The sequence below is a fragment of the Glycine soja genome, chromosome 14 (assembly GCF_004193775.1).
Source record: "Glycine soja cultivar W05 chromosome 14, ASM419377v2, whole genome shotgun sequence".
Lineage (NCBI taxonomy): Eukaryota > Viridiplantae > Streptophyta > Magnoliopsida > Fabales > Fabaceae > Glycine > Glycine soja.
The window spans coordinates 13,558,049-13,571,840 of NC_041015.1; the positions used below are offsets into that span (position 1 = coordinate 13,558,049).

A 13,792-nucleotide genomic window follows, 5' to 3' on the forward strand; every position below is an offset into this window, starting at 1 on the left:
TTCAAGACATGAAAATTTTGATAACCAAGGGGAAGCTCGTTTAACAAAAGGCTACAAAACTAAACACCTTGTTGATTGCGTTGCAAACGCTTGCTAGTTATATACCCAAACTTAAAAGTTGCACCCTGTTCACATCGCAATAACATGGATTCCCCCACCCCTAATTCCAATGGGTAAAAAGACAATGTTTCCCAGCGTCATGAGCACTACCCGTGGGGACCGAATATACAACAAACCCTATATCATTTACAACTGCCAATTAGTTCATATAGCGCCTGCAATTTTTTGAATTGCAGTAACATGGAATCTTTCCTTCGTCTTCGTGATTAAAGTGGTAATCATACGTAATCTCTTCACCAGGAAATATGTCCCTCTCTGCCAAGAAGACAACCTTCAAAACCAAAAGCCAACAAGTTTTTTCATCAGTGTGCAGTCAAAAAAGATGAAACCTGAAACCCATATACTGTTAAGTAGGGATGGAAATGAGTCGAGCCGCTTGTTAAGGGCCTATGACTCGACCTATTTAAGGCTCGGCTCGGCTTAACTTATTTACAATAAGCTTTGGCCAAAGCCAAACTATAAAAAAAAAACTTGTTAAGTTTGACAAGTCGACTTGTTTAAGTAATAATAATAATAATAACTATTATCTATACTATTTTTATGATATTATGGATGACAGTGACATAAAGTGCTTAGAGATTTTACTTGCATGTGAAAAAATTTTAAAAAGAAAAAGACTAAGTTAAAAGGATAATGCAACCAGATTAATACTTCCAAAAAAAAGAATGTTTTATAAAGACATTTTCATATAATTTAAATATTTTTATTTGACTATATTACGTAATTGATCCATGTCATAGAGATTCGACCATGGAAGCGATTTATTTATTACGGCGGGTGATGGAGCAATATCGCATGGCCCAACAAGACTTGCACTTGATTTTTATTGACTTGGAGAAAGCGTATGATAGAGTGCCTAGAGAGATTTTGTGGAAAGCTCTAGAGAAGAAAGGGGTTAGGGTTGCATATATTCGAGCTATCCAAGATATGTATGATAGGGTATCGACTAGTGTTAGGACACAGGGTGGAGAGTCAGACGATTTTCCCATCACAATTGGTTTACATCAAGGGTCAACCCTTAGCCCCTACCTTTTTACCTTAATTTTGGATGTCCTCACGGAACAAATCCAAGAGATAGCGCCGAGATGCATGCTTTTTGCAGATGACATAGTCCTCCTTGGAGAGTCGAGGGAGGAATTGAATGAGAGATTGGAAACTTGGAGACGAGCTCTAGAAACACATGGCTTTCGCCTAAGCAGAAGCAAATCGGAGTATATGGAATGTAAGTTCAACAAAAGAAGGAGGGTTTCTAACTCAGAGGTGAAAATAGGAGACCATATTATCCCTCAAGTCACACGGTTTAAATATCTTGGGTCTGTAATACAGGATGATGGGGAAATTGAAGGGGATGTGAATCATCGCATTCAAGCAGGATGAATGAAATGGAGAAAAGCATCGGGGGTGTTATGTGATGCAAAGGTACCGATCAAGCTAAAGGGAAAGTTTTATCGGACTGCGGTAAGACCGGCGATTTTGTACGGAACAGAATGTTGGGCGGTCAAGAGCCAACATGAGAATAAAGTCGGTGTAGCGGAGATGAGGATGTTGCGGTGGATGTGTGGTAAGACTCGACAGGATAAAATTAGAAACGAAGCTATTAGAGAGAGGGTTGGAGTAGCGCCTATTGTAGAGAAGATGGTGGAAAATAGACTTAGGTGGTTTGGGCATGTAGAGAGAAGACCGGTAGACTCTGTAGTGAGGAGAGTAGACCAGATGGAGAGAAGACAAACAATTCGAGGCAGAGGAAGACCCAAAAAGACTATAAGAGAGGTTATAAAAAAGGATCTCGAAATTAATGGTTTGGATAGAAGTATGGTACTTGATAGAACATTATGGCGGAAGTTGATCCATGTAGCCGACCCCACCTAGTGGGATAAGGCGTTGTTGTTGTTGTTGTATTTGACTATATTAGTATAAATCATCTCTAATACGTATATTTTTTAATATTATATTATTTTTTTTTCATTTTCTTTTGATATACTTTGTGTTTAAATAACTTGAATTCAATATGATTTTGTTTATCAATTATTTTTGAATTTGTACATTACTTATACGAAATTTTATTAGTTTCTTTTTTTAGTTAGTATTTTACTAGGTTTTAAAATAATTAATTGGTTAAAGATGTCTTTAAGCAGACTTTTAAATAGGCTCATAGACCAAGCCAGGTTTTTATGTAAGCGGAGCCGAGCCTTTAAAAAAAGCTTATCACAAGTAATGAGCCAAACTCAAGCTTTGCGTATTCAACTCAAGTCGAGCTCAAGCCTAATAAAACTTGACTTGCCTTGACTCATTTTCACCCCTACTGTTAACTTCTTAATTGCATCTTAATTTTTCATTATTGATTATAAGGTCAAAAAACTTGCTGGGAAGGAAGGGGAGTAGCAAATTACGGCTCTTGCACCATAATGGTGTAATTTTTTAAAAAAAAATTACAAAATGGGTATATTTTGAAAAAATTACAAAAATGAAAAAATCATGCTTCAAAGCTCAATTTTGTTTTTCAGTGAAATTGTATATACACATACGATTTCAGTTTTTTAATTTTTTTTTTATTATTATTAAAAGTTGAAACCATATGTTAAAATCATACGATTTCAGTTCTTAGAGAAAATATTTTAAACAAATGAAAAGTGAAACCGTACTTTGGTATCCAATTTCTTCATTGTGAAATCATATATCAAAATATGATTTATTCATTTTCGTAATTTTTTTAAAATATACCCATTATAGTAATTTTTCGAAAATTCTACCCATTTCCGTAATTAACCCAACAAATTATCAATGCAGTAAATTGAATCAAAAGTAGCAATTTACCTTCTTTTCATGCCTTACGGTGATCACTTTTGCCACGCAATTTGGCTGGTCATGTAAATAAAACTTTTGTTATAATGCTGAATTGAAGTACAAACGGAAACAACAGCTATTGTTAAAACACATTACATCAATTACGACTTCTAACGATCATGGACATAAGTTATATCAATGATAGAAGAAAGAATTGATCACAAGTATGGAGTTCAAATTTTATGCAAAACATGCATTGGCATAATGATCGATTAGAATAAGGTTCTTGGTTCAGAGTAGTTTTTTTGTACAAAATCACCAATAACATTCTAACATATATACCTGAGGATACTACCCCAAACAACTTCATAACAAGCCCCCAAGTCTAGTAAACAAACATCCATAAGCATAGACAAAGGCATTAACGAATGCACACTAAAATTGACAAAACTAAAAATGAAAAGAACAATAAACAAATGTAGAGTCAAATTTTAAAATAATATACCAGGCATGAGTGGTTCACAAATCGAGCAATCCCCCCTTTCCTTGTGGCATCAATAATATGCTCTTTGTCTATCCTGAAGAAGTAGCAGGCAGTCTTGTACTGAAGTTTCCTTCCAGATTGATATTCCTTCTCTCTTTTATCAGCCACACGCAGCCCCACAATTTCACCAATATACTCAACAACCTGTAGAAGTACAGGAAATACTTCATATTTGCAATCATAGTGGAGTGGCACATAAAAACTTGTAGACTGGTATCATACCATTTCACCCCGGGAAATGAATCGAGAAGTGTAAAGACCTAGAGCATGTATACGGGACTTGTATACAACAAGGTGTTTCCATCCCTTTGCTTGTTTGTATCGAGCATATTCCTTCTGCATAAAGTAGGACATTAGATACGCAGGACAATAGGCTGAAGCTTACCAAAAGAATTAGAATTAGAATACCAAGGATACAAATGTAAATTTCCATTTAAAAGGTACTTGCTTTCCATGGCCTGAAGTAGTTCTGCTACATTAAGAAGTCAAAGATAAATATGGATATGCAACTTTTGTTGGGAAAACTAAAACCGTGATCTTCATGACTTGAACAATGTAAAAAATATGGGAACTTAAGAAGAGGAAGGAAGAGAGATAAAAGACAATGAAATATTAAATTAATATTAACTCATTACAATGTACAAATACTATAAAACCAAGAGCATTAACCATTATACTAATCATAATCCTAACTAAATAAGAAACAAATTATTAGATAAGGAAACATGGTAACTAATCTTAAGAAATAATAAGGAAATAGGGAAATTAATACTGAAGGTAAAGATAGCCTAGGATAGGGTACGATAGGATGAGATACTTTTCAAAATACTAACAAATACATTGTCATATATTAGCTACACATCCAAGGAAAATACTTGATCTAAAATGTCAATCAGCTACGGACCAGTAAATAAAATTTTAAAGCTTCTATTTCAGCAAAAGTGCAAAGTAAATGTAATATCTATATTAAAACTTGGAGGCCAAATAATAACACTGAAACATACTCGACAATCATGCTCAATATCTAAATCTGGGAATTTTGGAAGTCCCCGTGAACATAATTTCTGCCCATTAATGTGAATCCAAGCATTTAGCTGCTCCTCAGGAACAAGGCATCCACCTTGGCACTGATTATTCTGAAAACCATCCCACCTACGGCCCTTGTAACCCTACAATAATCCAGAATAAGACATTTAATTTCATTACATGTCAGACATGAAAAATATAAAAAGAAAACTCAAATGCCCCCCCAGTTCACCCTAAATAAGTCCCAAAAAAAAAACACAACGAATGCAGAAAATACCTCTGCCCTGGCACAGGTGAATTCCTTTTCTTCTTGACTTCCAATTTCATCAAGAGGATCATATATGGGCAGACATCTAGGTTCAATAATATGAAGCGTGCATCTTCCATAAAATCCAATCTTCTCATCATCAATGCCTTCAGTCTCACTTTGCAAGAGGTTCTGCAAAAGAAATTGAAAAGCAATTGTCATGGGAGTTATGGTACCCTAATGGGTATAACACAATGTGTGTCGTCAAATATTAATTGACAGAAGATTTCATAATAAATGTTAAAATTCAATAAAACATATAGTGCATAATAAAACTTTAGACAACTTATCTTAGGTACCAAATCCAAGGAAAAGAAGAAGGCATACCACAGCAACTCTGTTTTTTTTTGGAAGGCAAAAATATATATATTATTAATATGAATCATAGCAGTACCAGGGGTACTGGTGAAGTATACAGAATACAAGACACTTAGTGTGTCGCCTTCCAACATAAACAAATACCCAACATTAATCCCACTACATAGGATAAATATACCCAGCCCACTACAAGGGTAAGTATACCCAGCCCATATTAGCTAAAATATTCCACAAGGTTAGAAGACCATTGATTGAAAGAAATACTAAAGTTTTTCTCTCTGGTCTTTAACCATGACCATTTGAGGAATAAAGCATCATCATCACTTTAGTAGGTTGAAAGTGATTGCCCTCGAATACCAATTGGTTCCTATGCTGCCATATGGAGCTAGTCAATGCTACCCACCATCCATATCGATGAGATTGGTTTTGCCCTGCAACAAAACCCTCACAAAATTGGGCAAAATGTGATGCTGGAGAAGGTGCAATGGGGCCAACCATCTGGTTCCATCTCATGGATTCCCACCAAAGCCCTTTGGCCATTTTACAATTGAAGAACAAGTGATCCACAGCAACTCTAATGGAGCATATTCTAATCCAAGCTCCAAGTGTGTTTTGATGGGATTAACAGAGGCCACAACCACAACCCATCCAAAGTCCACCTTCAAACTTATAAGCTCCACCAGACTCCTGCTCTGGCCTCTGGCTCCTAAACTAGAACTTCCTATATCAATATGCTAAGGTAACAGACATTCTCATAGCCTTAATGCTCCTTATGGTTGTCATTTGACTTAGCATCATTCGCTTGTCTTCTTTGTCCTATGTCTATATCTAAAACTACAGGCCAGGCCCTATCTCTGATTGACAATAGGCTATGGAGGACGAAATGTCTGATTCAGACTCAAGTGACACTTGGGATCTTAATCCTTTACCTCCAGGCAACATGCCGGCATGTGCAAACTCTTTGAACCATGGACTTTCCTTAAGTAGAAAAAGTTGCACCCTAACTCCTAGTTAAGCTTTTAACCTAACAATATATGATTGATCCAACAAGTGATTTTTGTAGGGAAGAAAGGAAAAACTAAAAGATAGCTAACAGTAGTTTTTAAAATTTTAATATATGATTGACTAATATGATGCAGTATCCCAACCTAATATTCCAAATTATTTGAACAAATACAGATAATTAGGTCAAGTACTAGTATTACTAGTAGTCTAGTACAAACCCAAGTCCACAAACAGTAAGACTAGTAATCCTAATATTCTCTAGCAGTCCCACTCAAACTAAAAGTCAACTCAGCTTTAAGCAGGTCATAAGTAGGAAATCCACAAATAGAAATAAAATAGCCTATCTCACCAAAGAACTCAGACAACTAGTACTCCTGAATATTAGAATGAACGTATAAAAAAACTGTTACAAATCCACTTCAGTTTATTCTCCTTTAGAACTTGTCTTCACAGATTTATGGGGGCCTTCTCATTTAACGTCCTACTCTGGTTTCAAATATTAAGTTTCGTTTATTGATGCCTTTTCACGATATACTTGGATATTTCCTATTAAAACCAAAGCTGAAACTGTGTTTGTTTTCCAAACTTTCAAGTTATCAGTTGAACTTCAACTTAACACTACAATAAAAAGTGTTCAATCTGATTGGGGTGGTGAATATAGACACTTCTCTGCTTTATTAGCTTCCTATGGCATTTCGCATAGGTTAATCTGCCCACACACTCATCATCAAAATGGTGTAGTTGAAAGGAAGCATAGGCATATAGTTGATCTAGGACTCACATTACTTCATCATGCGACTCTACCTCTACAGTTTTGGGATTATGCTTTTGTCACTGCAATCTATTTGATTAATAGGTTACCCACTGCATCACTCAACTTTGCTATTCCATTTGTCACTCTTTTTAACAAGAGCCTGATTTTCACTTTCTTAAAACATTTGGCTGTGCATGTTTTCCTCTGTTGAAACCCTATCATACTCACAAACTAGATTTCAGGTCTCAAGAGTGTGTTTTCTTGGGGTACTCCTCTTCACATAAAGGCTACAAATGTCTGTCTTCAACTGGTAGAATTTATATTTCTAAGGATGTTTTGTTTAATGAGTTGAGGTTTCCATATTTAGATCTGTTTTCCTCTTCCTCCAGTTCAACACAGAATATTACTTCCTATTTCAGCCTCAATCCTGACCTATCTCCTCCTGTTTCAGCCTCTACACCTTCACTTTCCCAAATACCTTCCTCCAATTTCCTTTCAGCTCCCTCTGTTCCTCCTGGTTTCTCTGCTACTGCCTTAAATCAAACCTCATCTAAATCCACCTACCCTCATCCTCAATCATCCAATATAGTGTCATCTAGTGAATCTATATCAACTGCAGCCTCTCCCACTCATCCTCAATCATCAAATACTATGTCGCATAGTGAATCTGTGTCTGCATTAACTCTAATTCCCATTAACACTCACCCTATGCAAACTAGGTCTAAATCTGGAATACACAATGCTAGGCTGCATCCTTCATTATTTCTTACTCATTCTGAACCTAAAAGTGTAAAGCAGACCCTGGAAAGTTCAGAATGGTTTGCAGCTATGCAGGAGGAGTTAATGCTCTAATGAGAAACAGAACTTGGGATTTAGTTCCATTACCAGCTGGTAGACAAGCTATAGGATGCAAGTGGGTCTTTAGCATAAAAGAAAATGTTGATGGTTCAATCAATAGGTACAAAGCTAGACTAGTTGCAAAGGGATTTCATCAAGTTCATGGCTTTGACTTTCACGAAACATTTTCTTCTGTGGTAAAACCAGTTACAATTAGAGTAGTTCTAACTCTTGCACTCTCACAAGGCTGGGACTTATTTCAGCTTGATGTCAACAATGCACTTCTAAATGGATTACTTGAGGAGACTGTCTATATGACTCAACATGCAGGTTTTGAAGTTGAAGGAAAATCCTTGGTTTGTAAACTTAACAAGGCTCTCTATGGGTTTAAGCAAGCTCCAAGGCAGTGGTTTGACAGGTCAAGGTCAACACTAATACAGACTGGGTTTGTAGGAAGCAAGTGTGATCCCTCTTTGTTCATTTATACACATCAACAGCACACTGTCTACATTCTAGTTTATGTAGATGATATCATCATCACAGGAAGTTCTAACTCTCTCATTCAACAGTTAACTTCGAGATTGAATACAGCCTTTTCTCTCAAACAGCTAGGTCACTTAGACTATTTCTTGGGGCTGGAGATTAAGTATCTCCCTAACAGGTCTATTTTGATGTCTCAAAGCAAGTATGCCAGAGATCTACTTCATAAAACTCAAATGGCTGAGGCACACTCTATCTCTACTCCTATGGTTACAAACTGCAAATTGTCCAAACATGGAGCTGATCTATTTCACGATCCAACACTCTTACTAGACAACTAACTACTTTTCTTTCACTAACAGAATTCTGTTAGTTAGTTGTTAGTTAGTTTAACAGAATTCTGTTAGTTAGTTTGTGATTAACTTCAAGGTCTAGAGGTTTATAAATTCCTCCTTTGTAACTGCATTATAAACTAACTTTTTCAGAATCAATAATATCAGGTTTTCCTTTTTATGTTCTCAATGTTTTCTCTTATTCTCTCAGTTCTCTAAATCTGATACTGAGACCTTGGAAATGTCCTTAGGCACATCTAGTGGGAGGGAAGCATCAACCTCAATATTTTCATGGTATGTTTTAGTAAGATAGATACATGCACATTTTCCCAGAGAACAAATATCATTAGACAACAAACCTTAAAAATAAAAATTAGGCTTAAAAATGAATATTGATATCGATGCCAAAAAGTAAAAAGTTGGGGATATAAAGTGCAATTAAGCCTAAAAATTATAGTTTTTGATTTAGTTTTATTAAAGCCACCACGTCAATTGGCAGAAAAGTTGTATGATGTAAAGTCCCACCTATCAAAGAAAAGTACCTTTTGATGAGCACACCAAGGATGAAACTTGATAGAGCAATCAGCAATCCTGCACTCTATACAAGAACCACCCCATCGATTGCAAATGTAACAAACCTGAGAGAAATAATGTAGTGAAAACTAGAGCAAATACTAAATGCCACAAAATAATGTTAAAACAGTTGTAAAATAAGTTTGACCATACATATCTTTGTTCAGTCAGAGCTTGCAGGCATAATATATTCCTCTGTTTTCATAGTTAAACACTATATAGCATTGTATTTGGAGTCCAGTGTTAATCCAATGGATTAGGACTTTCTACGAACTAACAAACCCACATATATGACCCAACCATCATTCCAATTTCCAAGGCTTACCCATATAGCCCAGAACGTAAAAATAAAGAGTACAAATTAGTAAATCAACCCTGAAAAAGGCACAAATTTGCGTACTTATTGGGAGGAGGGACTAGATTCTATTAATCACTGCCAGTACTGTAACAAGACAAGACAAAGGAGGAAACAAAGGAGTCACATTTGATTATCTATTTCAAAAACAGCTTATACCCTGTGTTTTCATTTATGAATTAGTTTGTGTCAATGATATTGGCAATACTAAGATACAGTAAGTAAATATAGGACAATAGAAAACACACACATGTAACTACAGTAATTGCACAAAATTATCCATAATGGAAAAAGAACAACCCATTGAGAACAAGCATACTTGTGGTTTTAGTTTAGAAATTAGTTGGCTCAACCAGCTGAGTAATATAAAATTTCTGTTAGGTACTCACCACATCTGCTCTTGGACGCGAAACACCAGATACATCAAAAGCACTCATGGTGTCAACATTGGGGCATCTTGTTCCAGGAGTCCAAAGACCACAAACCATATGAATCCATTGTTTAACAGTTGGATCAAGAACTGCTTCTGTAATACTGTTATGTACCTTGAAATTAGAAACAGAGGTTGGGGTGTGTTGTATGTGATTGGTAACTTTCATCAGATCTGTTGATGTATCAACAATTTTGGGCTTCAAAACACTTTCTTGATCAACTTCTTGCCCATCTTTTGAGGATAGAAATGCATCTATTTCCTTTTCAAAAACTTCATGTGAAGTTGTATTCTTTGGCATGCCATCTTTCTCACCATTCCACACTTTCAGGAGGCTCTTGACAATTGTGTGACTCATTATTGCTCGAGTCATGGCTCCACCTCCATAACCACATAGGACACAAACCTTGGTGTTGGACCCACCAAAATGAAATGCATGGAAAGAACTGTTAAATTAGTTCCTAAATAAAGAACTTATTATAAATGGTGATACACATAGTAGCAGAGAAATCACATATTCAATAATAATAGATCAATAGTTGAAAACTTTAGCTAGGGCATGGACAGAGAGGTAAAGAAAAACAAATTAATATAACAGGTACAAAATTTGAAGAAGGATAAATCGCTTCAGATAATCAAAAGGAAAGCACAAAAACAAGGCTATACTATATCAGGATTGAGAAATCATATGGAAAATTCAAAAAGCATATTGGATATACAATATTTTTTGAGTTTGTTCGGCATGGCCTGCAACACCAACTACTTTTTTTGGGTAATGAGGAAACACCATAGCACGCTTGATGCACCTAATACAGAAGATAAAGGAAATAGTATCAAACTCTTCTTTCATATAAAAAATATGAACAGTTCAACAATTGAATATTACTTTATTATAAACATACTCTAATCAGACATCGACTACACTCCAACAAATAGTTGATTTTATCATTGCTTGAGCTTCGACACACACAGCAGAAAGCATCTGAATTTATGGTGGCTATGTTCATGTGACCTTGAATGGAGCTGCAAGACAGCAAGAGCAATGAGACACATACAGTGAAGAAAGCATAGGCATTTAAATGGAATACTTCTAAAACAGAATAAGCAAATAGGACAACATTTGATTTGCTCACTTTCTACTTGCGGTGCTACACAAACCAGGCTCCTGATCTTGAGCACTATTCATCATATCCATCACTTTGGTTTCTGGCATGCATTTACAAACCATCGTGAGGAGGCATTTCTCAGTAAAATAACTCTCTACACTCACAAAAGCTATAGAAGAGATTAAGGTAAGTACAGCATGGAACCAGATTTCAAATGAAGACGACATGCATGTCTATATAACAATCTATACCTATTTACAACAAAATAAAATATTGAAGTATAAATTTAATAAAGCATCACTGGTATGTTGTCTCTATTAGACTCCTGATGAAATCACACTGCACAGGTAACAGTTTGGTAGAATACTGACAGCCAATGAAACAAAGCATGTAAGCCAACATTTATGTCTAAGAATGAACAAAAAACGAATTGCTAAGGTACTCCAAATATGAGTATGTTAATGATCCACACCTAATCAATCTTAGTTCTTTTTAATTAATAAACTAAAACAACATTATTTAGAAAAATAATCATGTAGCTCTGCTCAAATTTCACCTTTAGCAGTGAGTTCAGTAATGCTACGCTGTTTCCGAATTTCCTTGTTCTTCACCTTCAATGAAACATAAGCTCTATTTCCAACACTATTACCCTGCTTAGCTTTGGCATCTCTCTTCCCTTTGTAAACGACAGGTGGCTTGCCACCTCTATCCAAATCTTCCATGGACAAATCAACATTTGTTTTATTAAAAAATATTGCATTTTGGGTTTCATTGTGTTCCTTAATTTTTAAACCAGGGTTCCCACAGCAATGTCCACTACTTGTTCCAATGCTCAATCTCTTCCATTTCTTTTTTGAAGTTGGTATAGGCTTTCCATTTGTATGACCCCTACATCTTTTGGAAGATTTAAGAACCTTCCTGAGAGAGACAATTTTTACTGGTTTTTGCACCTCTCTAGCCAAATGCCCGCTAGATATTTCACCATATTTTCCACATACTACTGGCCTTGTGATTCTATGAGCATTTTCCTTCCTGCAAGAGAATGGCCTCAGCTTATCATTTTCAGGTTCCTCATAGGCTGGTTCTTGCATTTGAAACTGCTCAAAACAATCAGAAGTGAGATCCTTTTTTAATTTCTTTGATCCAGAAACTCCAGGCAATGTGCGAAACTCAGCATCAGAACTTGATTCTGACTCGTAGCCAACTTTGTAACTTTGATGCTTGTTCAGATGATTCTTACAAGAAAGAAATTTGGATGAAAATGCAGTATGTTTTTGTTTGTTACTAGGTTGAACAAAGGAAGACTTGTTAGATGATTTTTGCAGGCTAGATAAAGGGCGCATTTGCATTTCTTTTGAACAACTAGAAGAGGAATTACATATTCCAGTAACTTCTTCATTCTTTTTATGCAATAAGGAAGGGAATTCAGAAGATAATGAAGCATCTAGAATCCTCACCAAATTTCTCTTTCGCTTTTTTCCTTTAAGGCCCTTCTTGACTTTTTGAGATTGATTGCTTTTACAATTAGAAGAAAGCACAAAATTATTTTGATTCCATCCTTTCTTCCATATCAAGGAATCTAACAGTTTAAGGTCATCAAGGAGATTGCAACATGGTTGATCATTTAAGACTCTCAGATAATCATTTTTCAAGCAACTCCCAGAGGATGAGCCTAGAAACTCATCACTTTTTTCAACCAAATCTGACGACCAGCCTTTATCAATACCTGACCCTTCATCAACTACAAGGTTGTTGACAAAGCCAGTGTCTACAGCATCACCCATGCAGGGTTCAATTTTGTTGACCTCCAAAGATGCCTGAGTAACCACAGGAGCAGAGCATCCAGAAGAAACATTAGAATTTTCTTGCTCTTTTGACATATCTCCCATGTCAATAGTTCTTTTGAAGCGTTTCATAGAAATGTTTCCAAGTTGAACACTGTCTTGTCCTTCCCAATCCATACCAGTAGCTGTCTGACCTAAAGATGTTGCATCACAAACTGCTTTCCTGACCTTACTTGGCACATCTCTCCATTGAGGTGTACGAAAGCCAATTTTGATCGAGTCTTGGCCATCTAACTTCCCACCTTGCTCAATATTTTCGCCCTTGAAACTATTCATATCTCTACTCAAATCTGAAGCCATCTTCAAAGAAGTTTCACCACTGGCATTAGCAAGTTTTTGCTTTATGATATAACAAAGGGGTTCAATTCCTGAGAAAAAATTGCTCTTGCAACAGTTAATCTGAGCAGCACAAGTGTACTTGCCTCCGAAACATATATTTGATGGTTGCTCAGAGCATTTTTCAAATACACTTGATCTGGTATTGTCTTTGTTTATACCAAGGCTGCAACATCAAAATTGGGGGAGCGAAAAAGTAACAAAAACAGTTAGAGGCGTAACTCCCAGAGGACAGAAAAGTTTGCAGACATAGTATAAATGGAACCCAGGTTTCTGATCTGACAAGACAGAATAAAGAATGGGAACGAAATAATGTACCATCAGTAATAAAGCTTATTTCCTAAACTTGACCATGGAACATATTGAAAAAATAAGTAAAATTCAATTTATTTTCACAAGCTTCACCAGGAAGATTATTGAAATATGCTAAAAAGAACTAATAGGAATCATAACCTATTTCATAAACCCAAACATATAAGTTCTCCCAAATGTACCCTCAGTATCTTCCTCCACAACCTTCTAGAGCTAAATAAAATAACAATTACCCTAAACCTAATTATAGAATTAGAGGGAAAATACTCCTTAAGATGCTATAAAAATAGGCTGTAAACTGAACACACTGACTGGTTTTAAAATCAAAG

At 35.9% G+C, this 13,792-nt stretch overlaps 1 protein-coding gene across 7 annotated transcripts in view; it reads right to left on the reverse strand.

Moving 5' to 3' along the window:
• The window catches only part of LOC114385058, a 20,967-nt gene continuing 7,175 nt past the window's right edge, over positions 1-13,792 (reverse strand). For 6 of the 7 annotated variants that reach the window (XM_028345006.1, XM_028345009.1, XM_028345007.1 and 3 more), the window contains 12 exons: positions 11,528-13,317; positions 10,999-11,071; positions 10,768-10,888; positions 10,585-10,671; positions 9,825-10,271; positions 9,050-9,145; positions 4,752-4,913; positions 4,453-4,617; positions 3,671-3,784; positions 3,410-3,592; positions 2,935-2,979; positions 1-391 (listed from right to left, as the gene is read on the reverse strand). In XM_028345006.1, coding sequence (XP_028200807.1) covers positions 260-391; positions 2,935-2,979; positions 3,410-3,592; positions 3,671-3,784; positions 4,453-4,617; positions 4,752-4,913; positions 9,050-9,145; positions 9,825-10,271; positions 10,585-10,671; positions 10,768-10,888; positions 10,999-11,071; positions 11,528-13,317 — 3,415 coding nt within the window. In that variant the 3' untranslated portion in view covers positions 1-259. The remainder of the gene's footprint in view (positions 392-2,934; positions 2,980-3,409; positions 3,593-3,670; positions 3,785-4,452; positions 4,618-4,751; positions 4,914-9,049; positions 9,146-9,824; positions 10,272-10,584; positions 10,672-10,767; positions 10,889-10,998; positions 11,072-11,527; positions 13,318-13,792) is intronic. The other variant, XM_028345008.1, reaches the window with a different exon arrangement.